The sequence below is a fragment of the Prionailurus bengalensis genome, chromosome A1 (assembly GCF_016509475.1).
Source record: "Prionailurus bengalensis isolate Pbe53 chromosome A1, Fcat_Pben_1.1_paternal_pri, whole genome shotgun sequence".
NCBI lineage: Eukaryota > Metazoa > Chordata > Mammalia > Carnivora > Felidae > Prionailurus > Prionailurus bengalensis.
Window position 1 is genome coordinate 117,190,560 of NC_057343.1, and position 13,768 is coordinate 117,204,327.

Below are 13,768 nucleotides of genomic sequence, written 5' to 3' on the forward strand. Positions count from 1 at the left end.
TCATAGACCATGTAAGTTCTATCTAATGAGGTAGTTACCCAGTTAATTAGTGAATCATTTGAATGTGGTTATTATTTGTGCCACACTAAATCCAGAGGAGGCTAAAGTAAAATGAGAAGCCGTATGTAAATTTTGCATATATATTTTATATGACACAAAAAAATGTTGGCTTTACAATAACAAAAAATGTTTTATTAAAACATAACATCTACAGATGTTTCCAGATATACCATACAAAATGGTCACAAGCTTCTTACAGGAAAGATTCGACGTTTGACAGAAAAATCACAATGTTATTAGTGAGGACTACAAGGTTTGTTTAATTATCCCATTTTGGTTCAAACAATCAAATTTATCTGTATACAGTGTTTAAATAAAGTTAGACTTCACTAGAGGACCACATATCCTAAAGAACTGGCTAGCTGGTATTAACTAGTGCAGTTGCTATCCCGATAAGGGGGAAAAAGAGCCCATAAAATTAAAATAAAACTACCTTCACCCTCAAAAAAGAAAGAAAGAAAAGAAGAAAGAAAAGTACAGTAAATCCTTGGTTTGGGAGCATAATTCATCCCAGAAACATGCTTGTCATCTAAAGCCTGTGTATATCAAAGCGAATTTCAAGAACCATTGGCTCAGTTGTGATCATGTGATATTTGGTATCACATACTACTCATATTGCAGGACATGGCTTGTTTAGCAAGTTAAAATTTATTAGAAATCTTCGCTCATCTAGGGGCGCCTGCATGGCTCAGTTGGTTGAGCGTCTGACTTCAGCTCAGGTCATGATCTCACAGCTCATGAGTTTGAGCCCCTCATCGGGCTCTGTGCTCACAGCTCAGAGCCTGGAGCCTGCTTCAGATACTGTGTCTCCCTCTCTCTCTGCCCCTAACCCACTCCCACTTGCATTCTGTCTCTGTCTCTCTCAAAAATAAATAAACATTAAAAAAGAAAGAAAAAGAAAGAAAGAAAGAAAGAAAGAAAGAAAGAAAGAAAGAAAGAAAGAAAGAAAGAAAGAAAGAAATGTTTGCTCATCTTGTAGAACACTTGCAGAACAAGTTACTCACAATCCAAGGTTTTACTGCACCTTCAGTCACAGTGTTTATATTTAAGCTAGGATGGGAGAAATGAATAAAAGCAGACAGGCCACAGCTTTCAAATGTTTTATACAATCCAGATGATACTTTTAGCCTCTGTTCATACTTTACAACAGGGAATCAGGACAAGATACAGAAATGCTAATGTATATCAAATCATATTAAGTCACCAAAGGACTGAAATGTCTGGGCTTTTATTCTGTATTGCTTTTGAAGTTTGTGTCCATTAAATGCAAACAGAAAGAAGTCTTGGCAAAATAGGAGAAGTGATACCTGATGATCAGATCGATTTAAATGTTACAGCATGTAGCCTAGTCTATGCTCTAGCTTTCAAAATACCCAAATATATTCTTCCCAGCATTAAGATAATAAATTTTGAGCATGAAGAGTATTTTAAGGGCTGCCTCTGATACTCTTCTAGATGGAATAATTCAAGTTTGAAGGTCCCTCCTTGAAAAGGGGAATCCTGGGGTCCAGCACTGAGCACTTGAAAATAATGGGTGTTGCTCTCATCTGGTTCTGCTTTACTTAAAAAGTGCTTCTGCCAGCAAACACTGGGTTTGTTTGATAGTCCTTAGGGACAGCCAGGCCAGGCCATCTTATTAGATCCCAAGATCAGCCTCTGGTCATCTCTCGGCTCTGCTCAGCTCACATGTAAGTGGAAGTCAAGTCCCAGGCTCCACTTGTGGGTTGCTTTTTATGTAGTTCAAACCTGAACTGCATTTATACTTGTTATTGCTAAGTATAAATTACTGATATTGATAAGCTGGTCTCTCTTACTTGGTATGAAGTTTAATAGTATGTTATGCATTGTTTTCGTTTAGAAAAAGTCAGTCCATATGGTCATTGCCGTTTAGTTGATGTGTGATGTTTTCAGCAGATTGGAATGCTTAGATCATGAGTTATTTAAAATATAATTTTGTTTTAAATGACAAAGTAATATTTACTTTCACTAAGTTAAATTCAATATGAGAGGGAGTCAGTTTCTAAAACGAAAATTTATAGTAATTTCCCCTTTAAGGTTTGAGACATATTATTCTCCATGAACATACTAGCTGAGACATCTTTTTAAGTAAAGACGTTTGTTTTCATAAGCTCATGTTTTGTTTCATAAGCTCATAAGTCTTCATTTTATAGGTCAAAGAAATTGTCTGTTCCAGCTTCCGTGGTTTCCAGGATAATGGGAAGAGGAGGATGCAACATCACTGCAATACAAGATGTTACTGGAGCCCATATTGATGTGGATAAACAAAAAGATAAGAATGGCGAGAGAATGATCACAATAAGGTAATTGTGGAAAATGTATATTAGTAGTTCTGTATGGAAATTAAATGTTTTTAGAAGCATACTTGTGTTACGCATGGCACAATCAAGAATTTTAAGGTTAAAATTACCTCTGTTTTTATCTCTTTGATCCTGTTTTTATGTTTTGTTGGTTTTCTCCCCAGGGGTGGTACGGAATCAACAAGGTATGCGGTTCAGCTTATCAATGCACTTATTCAAGATCCTGCTAAGGAACTGGAAGACTTGATTCCTAAAAATCATATCAGAACACCTGCCAGCACCAAGTCCATCCATGCAAACTTCTCATCTGGAGTAGGCACCACATCAGCTTCCAGTAAAAACGCATTTCCTTTGGGTGCTCCAGCTCTTGTTACGTCACAGGCGACAACATTATCTACGTTCCAGCCCACTAATAAACTTAACAAGAACGTTCCAACAAACGTACGTTCTTCTTTCCCAGTTTCTCTACCCTTGGCTTATCCCCACCCTCATTTTGCCCTGCTGGCTGCTCAGACTATGCAACAGATTCGGCATCCTCGCTTACCCATGGCCCAATTTGGAGGAACCTTTTCACCCTCTCCCAACACTTGGGGACCATTCCCAGTGAGACCTGTGAATCCTGGCAACACAAACAGCTCTCCAAAGCATAATAATTCAGGCCGTCTACCGAACCAGAACGGGACTGTCTTACCCTCAGAGTCTGCGGGGCTAGCTACTGCCAGTTGTCCTATCACTGTCTCTTCCGTAGTTGCTGCCAGCCAGCAGCTGTGTGTGACTAATACCCGGACTCCTTCATCGGTCAGAAAGCAGTTGTTTGCCTGTGTGCCTAAAACGAGCCCTCCAGCAACAGTGATCTCTTCTGTGACGAGCACTTGTAGTTCCCTGCCTTCTGTTTCCTCTGCACCTATCCCCAGCGGGCAGGTTCCCACCACCTTTCTGCCTGCAGGTACTCCTCAAACACAGCTTTCTTCACAAAAGATGGAGTCTTTCCCTGCCATGCCACCCCCCAAAGAGAAAGCGTCCACACAGGAGCAGCCCATGGCCAACCTGTGCACCCCATCTTCAACTGCAAATAGTTGCAGTAGCTCTGCCAGCAACACCCCAGGAGCTCCAGAAACTCACCCATCCAGTAGCCCCGCTCCTCCCTCCACTAACACACAGGAGGAGGCACAGCCACCCAGTGGATCTGACTTAAGTCCTATGTCCATGCCTTTCGCATCCAACTCAGAACCTGCTCCATTGACTTTGGCATCACCCAGATTGGTTGCTGCTGATAATCAGGACACCAATAACTTACCTCAGTTAGCTGTACCAGCACCTCGAGTTTCTCATCGAATGCAGCCCAGAGGTTCTTTTTACTCAGTGGTACCAAATGCAACTATACACCAGGATCCCCAGTCTATTTTTGTTACAAATCCAGTTCCTTTGACACCACCTCAAGGCCCACCGGCTGCAGTGCAGCTTTCTTCAGCCATGAACATTATGAATGGCTCTCAGATGCACATTAACCCAGCAAATAAATCTTTGCCACCTACATTCGGCCCGGCCACACTTTTCAATCATTTCAGTAGTCTTTTTGATAGCAGTCAGGTGCCTGCTAACCAGGGTTGGGGAGATGGTCCGCTGTCCTCACGAGTTGCTGCAGATGCCTCTTTCACTGTTCAGTCAGCATTCCTGGGTAACTCTGTACTTGGACACTTGGAAAACGTGCACCCTGACAACTCCAAGGCACCTGGCTTCAGACCACCTTCCCAGCGAGTTTCTACTAGTCCAGTTGGTAAGTTATTTTAACTATTACTGCAGTTCAGTATGGGGCTCTTAAGTGTAATTGAATCCTTCAAGATAATAAAACACTTATTTTGTACATCATATCACATCTTAAAGAAATGAGACTGTGTCGGGGCACCTGGGTGGCTCATTTGGTTAAGCCTCCGACTTCCGCTCGGGTTGTGATCTCCCAGTTCGTGAGTTTGAGCCCTGTGTTGGGCTTTGTGCTGAAAGCATGGAGCCTGGAGCCTCCTTCCAGTTCTGTGTCTCTTCTCTCTCTGCCCCTGTGCACGCTCTGTCCCCTGTCCCCTTCTCATGCTCTCTCTTTCTCTCTCTCTCAAAAATAAACATTTAAAAAATTAGAAAGAAAGAAAAAAGACTGTGTCATAAATACTAAAGACCCTTTAATGATTGCTGTTTGAGGGGGCAGCAATATAGCTGTAGATAATCACTCACATACAATGAGCTGCCTTATATGGTCTATCTGATGTTTCAGTCCCTCATAGCAAGGAGGTTATACCTTGTGTCAGTCCATTTTCTAAGAATTGGTATAATGATATTAATAAAAAGGGACTCAGGATACTTCAAGGATTTCAAATTTATAGACGTTTTTAAAATCATCATGAATGTTTGCATGTCTCAGATTTAAAAAGTTTGTGTTACAGAAGCATTTAGATACCAGTCCATAACCTACATTATTCTTTGAAATATTCTACAATATTTCAGTCTTGGGTGCTCAGGCTCAATGTTAATATTATTATTAGAGATCCAGTCATTTGTGGGCTCTTAATGTAAAAAGACCAACTTAGATTCAGCTCTTTGGTTTTTTGAAATTACAAATTAGCTGCTGAGGCGTTATAAGAAAGATATAGATATGAGTCTAGTATTGACTTGGATATATTTAGAAAACCAGTCTTTTTTCCAGAGTCAAAGAGCCAAATTTGAGTCTAATGTGCACTATTCTGAAAAACAAATTAGAAATTGCAACCGACATAGAATGGTGTAAGAGGCTCTGTTGCCTCGTAGTATTTTCCTTCCAGTGAGAAAACCGTCTTTCATAACCCAGCCTTCCTTTTTGTTTATTACAAACTGACCTATGGTGTTTAAATCTGGAAGTTTATGGATATGGTGTGACCTTAATTTTCATTTCAGGTATGCTTTTATTTACTTGTCTTTTCAGGAAAACAACTATTATATCATCCTTCCTTCTTTACTTCCTTCCTTCCTTCCTTCCTTCCTTCCTTCCTTCCTTCCTCCCCTCCCTCCCTCCCTCCCTCCCTCTCTTCCTTCCTTCCTTTCTTTTTCTCTTTCTTTCTTTCTTTCTTTCTTTCTTTCTTTCTTTCTTTCTTTGTTTCTTTCTATGTTATTCACTTTTGAGAAAGAGACAGAGACAAAATCCAAAGCAGGCTCCAGGCTCTGAGCTGTCAGTACAGAGCCTGATGTGGGGCTCAAACCCACGAACCGTAGGATCATGACCTGAGCTGAAGCCGGACGCTTAACTGACTGAACCACCCAAGCACCCCTATATCATCTTTCAAGTAAATATATAAGCCTACATAAGATCAACTGTGGTCCAAATGTTCTCTAGGATTTTTTTTTCTTAATTTTTTATTTTTTTCTATAAATAGATATTTGTTTTCACTTTTTGTTTGGAGGAAACTAAAAGATTTTCAAAGGCCACACACAGGGTGAAAGAAGAACTCATTGCCAGTGCTCAGGCAATCAGTGTAGAAAGCATTTATCTTTGACTTGACTGGCACTGACATGTGAATTCCGAATGCCTTAGCCAGTTTGACTTTAGAACTCTCATATTCTCATGTTTGAGCTCTTTGCATTCCACATGCTGCCTCCCAGAAGATGTACAGATTATGAAATTCTAGAAAAAAAAAAATCAAGGATATCTGCTATCTAGTTTGGTAGAAAACAAGGTTTGGGAACCTTAATTATTTAGATCTAAAACATCAAAATTATTTATTGCTAATAAAAAAATAATCATTTTTTTAGAAAGCAAGCATTAATCCTGGACCTTCCCTCTGGGGTCCAGGATTGGTAAGCCTGGCTATATATATGTACATATACATATACATATATTATGTATTTATTTACTTTTTTTATTTCTGAGAGACTGAGAGAGACAGAGCATGAGCAGGGAGGGGCAGAGAGAGAGGGAGACACAGAATCCGAAGCAGGCTCCAGGCTCAGAGCTGTCAGCACAGAGCCGAGTGCAGGGCTGGAACCCACGAACTGTGAGATCATGACCTGAGCAGAAGTCGGACGCTTAACCGACTGAGCCACCCAGGCGCCCCAGCTTGGCCTTATATCTTAACTGCCTGTATGGCTTCTTTTGTTTCTCTTCTTTCATGGATATAGTTTACTCTCCTGGTTGTTTCACAGGTAAGAAATAGTAATACTGAAGAAAATAGAGAAGGATGTGGAGAAATTGGAAACCTCAAATGTTGCCAGTGGAAATTCAAAGTAACATAGCAACTTGAAAAAAACAGTTTTTGACAATTCCTCATAAAGTTACACAAGGGTACCATACAATCCAGTAATTCCACTCTTAGGTCTCCCCAACAGAAAACCTATATCTACACAAAAAAACTGGTACACAAATGTTCATAGCAGCATAATAACCCAAAAGTGGAAATTGCCCACAGTCCATCAACTGATAAATATGAAACAAAATGTAGTGTATTGATATAATGGGATTATTAGTCAGCAGTAAAAAGAAATGAAGTACTGATGCATGCTACAGCATTGATGAACATTGAATACCTTGATGCTAAGTGAAAGAAAGGCAGTCTCAAAAAGATCACATACTGTATAATTCTATTTATATGAAATTTCCAGAATAGGTAAATCTACTGTGGTTGCTTAGAGGTGGGGATATGGAGTAAAGGACGATGGGGAGTTACAGGTAATGGGTGCAGAGTTTCTTTTAGGGAAGACAAAACTGTTCTAAAATTGATTGCAGTGATGGTTGTACAACTCTGTGAATCTGCTAAAAGCCTTTGAACCATATACTTTAAATGGATCAAGAACTGCTTGAGAGAAGTTTGACAGTTTTTCATGTTGATTTTAACTATTTTTTTTCCTGAAATGAGTACGTATAATCCTTTTGCACACACCTGTTCCCTTTCCCTGATGCATTCTCTAGAAACAGCAGTGGCATTTGAGAAGACTGCTGAATTCAGATTTACACAAACTAGATAGAAACTTTGATATAGTTTGCAACTGTTGATTTTTTGTATCAAATGGAATACTTATCTTTAATAGTATGCTTTTCCTCATTAGGAAGGAAACATTGGTAGATTGTGTTATTCATCTTCCATAGGAGACAACTGTATTTATGTAGATGAACAGCTATACTTTTAGATTTTCCACAAAAGGAGAAGGAGAAGTTACTGATGGGGACCACTCAGTCACAGCATGCTCTCATTGCATGTCCCCTCTAGTGAAAGCTTTGAGATTTATCCAGAACATTATTCCAGGTGATTGCCTTTTTTTTTTTTTTTTAATGTTTATTTATTTTGAGAGAGTGAATGAGCAGGGGAGGGGCAGAGAGGGAGGGAGAGAGAAAATCCCAAGCAGGCTCTGCGCTAACAGCGCAGAGTCCAACACAAGGGCTCAACCTCACAACTTTGAGATCATGACTTGAGCAGAAATCAAGAACCCAACACTTAACCAACTGAGCCACCCAGGAGCCCCCAGGTGATTGCCATTCTCTTTTTTTTTTTTTTTTCCAATGTTTATTTATTTATTTTGAGAGAGAGCGCTCAAGCAGGGGAGAGGCAGAGAGAGAGGGAAAGAGAGAATCGCCAGAGGGTTCGCTCTCGCTCTCTCTCTCTCTCTCTGTGTGCCTCCTCCCTACCCCCTGCTGCTCCTGTGCACTCTCAAAACAACAACAAAAACATTGCATTCTTCTATATTTAGTGCTGTTTAGTGATATTCTTCTGGACTGCAAGAAAAAAATGGGTTTGGACCATAATACAGTGTCACATAAATGGATTATTTTGCTGTGATCTACAAAAGTAAACTGTATGCTTTCTTCTTTTTTAAAAAGGAATTAAGTAAAGTTAGGGCTTTCCATGTTCAAGCCTTGGCTGATTTGATGTCTGGACCTGTTTTATTTCAGGCTTACCATCCATTGACCCATCCGGCAGCTCCCCATCTTCCTCTTCTGCTCCCCTGACGAGTTTTTCCGGCATACCAGGAACTCGGGTTTTCCTGCAAGGGCCTGCTCCTGTTGGGACTCCAAGTTTCAACAGACAACATTTTTCTCCCCATCCTTGGACAAGCGCCTCAAACTCATGTAGGAATCCTGGAGAAACTCTTCTCAAAGAGTCTTGAATAAGTTATTAACCATTTGTCTCAGGGAACTCTGCATAGTAACTTCAGTAAACTAAAGTTTAGTAAACTAAAGTCAATGGTATGATGGTATGCAGATACCAAAGGTTTGTACTGCAGTCATGTCAAAAATTATCAGTCATTTGTGGGATAAAAAACTGGAGAAGGGTCAAGAATCAAGAGAAGAAGTACTACAAGTAGTTTTATAAAAGGAAGGACCCTTTGAGGATAGTATTGCAAAATAATTTCTTAAGTCTGCAAAGAAGTCAATTCATGTATCTTTCAGTTTGGTATGATTTCTTAGTTTATTTTTATATTTTAGAAACCATATGATAGTGCCATTTATAAGGGACAGTATTCCTTTATTCTTAGTTATTGCAACATTCAGAACAGATGAAGTTCTAATGGTACTTGAACAGGATTCAGTTTTTTAATGAGCATCATGACATAGTCAATGAGTATTGGCCCTTTTGACAAGGAAAATTACCACCATGACCTGAGAATCCCAGTAAGAAACCAAGTCATGAATTGAATCCAAGATATTTGCTAACATTAACCTTTCTTCCTTACGGAGGAAAAAGGGTTGTGGAAAGACACAAAAGAAAACAGCCAAGTATAGAGGGCCACCAGCTTTTTTCCAGACAATATGCTAGTTACTATACAAACATTGCCACATTTGAGTTAGTTTAAAATTATGTTTTACATAATTGTACAATATATGTTTTGAGAAGATTATTTAGAACTACAATAAAAATTACTCCTATTCCTATTCTAGGCCTTCCTTCTAGCTTTTTCATCAATCTGGAAAAAAAATTTTAGACTATTTGTTTATACTCACTATACACAGAAGTAACAAAATATTCATACAACTTACATATTTGCATTTGAATGATCTTATAAAATGAAATTTTTCTTTACAGAACCCGTGTTGTGATCTTTCCAACAAGGTTTCTCATATTCTTATAATTAGTTTTTAATGTAATAAAACAATAGAGAAATATTTTGCCACCAGGTGACTCTCCTATTCCATCTGTTTCTTCGGGATCATCTTCACCTCTTTCAGCCACCTCTGCCCCACCTACATTGGGCCAACCAAAAGGAGGCAGTGCCAGTCAAGATCGAAAGATACCTCCCCCCATTGGAACAGAGAGACTAGCCCGGATTCGGCAAGGAGGGTCTGTCGCACAAGCCCCTGTGGGGACCAGTTTTGTCGCTCCTGTTGGACACAGTGGAATCTGGTCATTTGGTGTCAACGCTATGTCAGGTATAGTTACCTTGCCCTCTGTCTGGAGGGATAGCTCAAGTAAGTTGTGGGATTTTGCCCTGATAACTTAGTTCCTTAAAACAAAACAGCTTAGTTCCTACACTTAATGATCAGTAGGGGTGTATATACCTTTGAAGAATTCAGTTTCAGAGTTTGGAATGTTAGTTTCCTTTATACATAATAATATAATATGTATAATAATAATAAGTATAGATTAGACATAAAAGATTCAATGCATATTTCCTTTCCCTCTTAAGCTTTCCAATATAGAATGGGATAATCATTTGAGTTCTTCTAGAGAGCATTTACTCTTTTGAAGGACTAGGTAGAGTATTTGGGGTATTCAAAGGACTTCACCCAGTTTTCCAGGAACTGGTTTTTTTGGCTTGCAAAGATTGTCATGAACATGCACTGAGCTTCCCATAGGAAAGAGTTTGATAAAATTTAGTGTGAAAAAAAGATTAGTAATATTTTGTCATTTTACCCAAATAAATATCAAACCCTGTCCTCAATTCTTCTTTCCAGAAGGCTTATCAGGTTGGTCACAGTCTGTGATAGGAAACCATCCAATGCATCAACAGTTGTCAGACCCAAGCACATTCTCCCAGCATCAACCAATGGAGAGAGATGATTCTGGAATGGTAGCCCCCTCTAACATTTTTCATCAACCTATGGCAAGCAGTTTTCTGGATTTTTCTAAAGTGAGTCAACAAACATCATTGTAACGTGTTTAACACTTTGCCAGCCAATGTTAAGGAATAGTTTATACTGAAATAATTCTCCCTTTGGGTGTAATGAGTTTGTTTCCATGACTTAGCCAGATCTTTTGCCCAATTTCAAAAGTAAGTTATGTTGGCTACAGTAGTTTGTCCTCAAACTATGCTGAGGATGCTTCCCTCCTCTCAAAAAACCTGAGACATTTAGACTTCTCAGCTTTGGGGTTTGCTGCCACAGCTTTGAGAGAGGCCTCTGCCCCTCTACAAAGTTGGCTGTGAGCTCCCCAATGCCCTGTTGTCTGCTATCAGAATTTTCTGACTGCCCTAAAGCCAGACTGTGGCTGTAGGCAACCAAGTAGGGTTTCCCTCTTCTTCTTAGCACAAGCTCATTGGTGAAACTAAAATACGGAAAAGTTGAGGGTATTATCTGTGTTCATCAAAGTTGGGAAATTGCCTGATGATTTGCTATTGGATTTCATTGGTTGGGTTTTTTTCTTATTGTTGAAAAGTGTTGCTATTTCAGGTTATCACTTTTGATTTCTCAATACCATATGATGCTGTATTTAAAGGATCCTCTGTAGTTCTGTGGAGGAAGGGAAATTAGAAAGAACTAAGCTGGTATTAATGGAATCATCCTTTATAATCACTTCAGGATTAAACCTTTCTTTCTGCTATCATAGGGTCTGCCAATTTCCATGTATGGAGGCACCATAATACCCTCTCATCCTCAGCTTGCTGATGTTCCCGGAGGACCCTTGTTTAATGGACTTCACAACCCAGATCCTGCTTGGAACCCTATGATAAAAGTTATTCAAAATTCAACTGAATGCACTGATGCCCAGCAGGTAAAATGGACTTAAAGGTCTTTTATTTTGACATGTCATTCTTTTAATTCTTTGGGTATTACAAATTCTAAATATCAAAATGACATCCGACCACCTTCATCTGAATTAAGATTTTTGATATCTATATGATGCTACTAAACATTTTATCTCATGTATGTGTATTCTTCCTAGGCACAAACAGTGAATTGCCATTGCATTTATATATTCATTTTGTAAATGTCTAAAGATTCCTAATTAGAAATTCCAATTTTTCCTCCCCCTTTTCAGATTTGGCCTGGCACGTGGGCTCCTCATATTGGAAACATGCATCTCAAATATGTCAACTAAGTTAGAAGGTCTTACTCTTTAGCCTTGTTTGAGAAACCTATGACCTTGGAAGAACCCTGGGGATTTTTTTTTTTTTTTTAATGTGCCTAACTAAGAAATTCTCTCTGAGGCTTAGCAATGGAAATTTGATTGCCCATTGTATAAGAACAAAGTGATTTCCTATCCACCTGATTATGTTCTCTGGTTAGTTTAGCCATTTTGAACTTAGTGCTTTGGCTAAACATACTGAATGCTACTTGTATGCAGAAGAGAATTAGATGATTACATGTTTCAACCTTTTAGGGTGGTAAATACATGTACAATTGTTTACATACTTAAAAGGAAAAAGTTGAGTAAATTTCTTGTCATATAGTGGCTCTACTTAATGTAGCCTGTATTAATGTGAAATATTTACCAGAATATTCAATAAAAAGATGAACAGTGTTTAGAAGTGGGGTGTGATCCTTTCAGTGGTCATGCAGGTATTACCCAATCCACAATCCTATTGAACCAAGTTGTTAATACTCTACTTCTAACAGGCATCTCACATTTTATGCTTGGAGATCATTTTTAGACTGCCTTGAAAAAGCATTTTGAAGATTAGTTAACTACCTGTTCTGTGTTAAACATTCCTTGTTTTCTCGTTCTCTTCCCTATCATTTTGTAAGTGGGAAAGTTTTAAGCCCCTGCAATGTGTCTTACCTGACTTTAGCAGATAGGCCTTTGCGAAGTTTAGCTCTTTATGGATCACAAGTGTCAATAAGAACAATAGGACTGCAATCAGGTGACACTGAACAAACGTAGGGACACCCAAATCATCAACTTCAGGTTCCTTTTGTGCTTCCTGATTTTTATCTAAAGATTATTTTGTTATAGTGTTTTATGTTTTATTTGGGTTGGGACATAGGAGTGGGTGGGAATACCTCCTGTAATGCTGTTGTATTGTTGAATCAGCAGAGTAATGTTTATAAATATGTAACTAATTCTGGACTTAGTTCCACAGCCCCAAGTATGAAGAGCCAATATGTTTAACAAGCTAAACACAGGAACACTAGAATGGATTGCTTTGGCCAAACTATAGGCTATGCCAAGAATCTGATGCAATAGAGAAGGAAAAACAAGCCTCTGAAAAGAACAGTCATCAACTTATTCATGTTTGAATATAGTAGAGTGTCCTGGTCTTATGGATAGGCAATCCAGAAAACAAAACAAAACAAAAAAATGTAAGGCCAATAGAGAAGTCAAAACATGTGTCAAGGCAAAGAAGAATGTGTAAAAAATTAAATTAAAATAACTAGCAGCAGAACCATACAAGCAGCACTTTTCAACTTTCATACCAACAGGAGTTCTTAATCTTACCTCCCTGGCTCCTAAAGCCACCACTAAATGGGACACACCAAGTTCTGTGTTAGACATACCTGATTCTTTCGTTTTCCATATCATCTTACATATGAGTCTTTAAGCTCATTTCTTATTTTCTATTTTGAATGGATTTGAAAGTATCACACATGTTGAAGTTACTGCTTTTTTAGTGCTTGATAACCAAATCAAGTATTTTCAAGAGATGCCTTTACCTTGAGGGTGACAAAAGACCCCTTGGGTCACCTGTACACCTTGCTATTTGTATTTACCACTAACAACAACAACAAAAATCACCTAATAGTAAAATGAATGAAACTACTCTTGGTGAAACATATACTAGTGACAGATAATATTAAGTAAATTATTCAGTGGGACAAAAATGTTTTTCCTATCTTAACAATCTACAATGCATTTGAATTATCTGGGAGAGCCCTTAACCCTGTCTTCTGCACCTTGAGTATAACAGGATAAGAAATTTTATCTCAGGTCAGGAACTATAATCCATGAGTAGAGGGGACAATTATGAGAAACCCCTAGGAGGATTAGGAAGAAACAGGAGCTGTGCAGTTGGTAGTAGTTACTCAGGATACCCTCCTCCCTGCCCTCCTACCAGCACTGTGTTCTTTTCTATTTGGATCCCTCCTCCCCAACCCATTTTGCCTGCTATAATCTCTTCTTCCTCTGTCTTGCCTCTTCCTGGCATTACTTTACTGCTATTTTACCAACCTGAACCTTGGATTAAACCTAGCTCAGGTAAGAATTTAATTACTTTCAAAATATACA

At 38.8% G+C, this 13,768-nt stretch overlaps 1 protein-coding gene across 5 annotated transcripts in view; it reads left to right on the forward strand.

Annotated features, from left to right (window-relative positions):
* The window catches only part of LOC122481197 (ankyrin repeat and KH domain-containing protein 1), a 130,632-nt gene extending 118,565 nt beyond the window's left edge, over window positions 1-12,067 (forward strand). For 2 of the 5 annotated variants that reach the window (XM_043576432.1, XM_043576774.1), the window contains 7 exons: window positions 2,232-2,381; window positions 2,543-4,155; window positions 8,281-8,457; window positions 9,505-9,756; window positions 10,282-10,457; window positions 11,153-11,317; window positions 11,585-12,067. In XM_043576432.1, the coding sequence (XP_043432367.1) occupies window positions 2,232-2,381; window positions 2,543-4,155; window positions 8,281-8,457; window positions 9,505-9,756; window positions 10,282-10,457; window positions 11,153-11,317; window positions 11,585-11,644 (2,593 nt within the window). In that variant the 3' untranslated portion in view covers window positions 11,645-12,067. The remainder of the gene's footprint in view (window positions 1-2,231; window positions 2,382-2,542; window positions 4,156-8,280; window positions 8,458-9,504; window positions 9,757-10,281; window positions 10,458-11,152; window positions 11,318-11,584) is intronic. The other 3 variants (XM_043576608.1, XM_043576677.1, XM_043576526.1) reach the window with 2 other exon arrangements.
* Window positions 12,068-13,768: the final 1,701 nt, after the last annotated feature.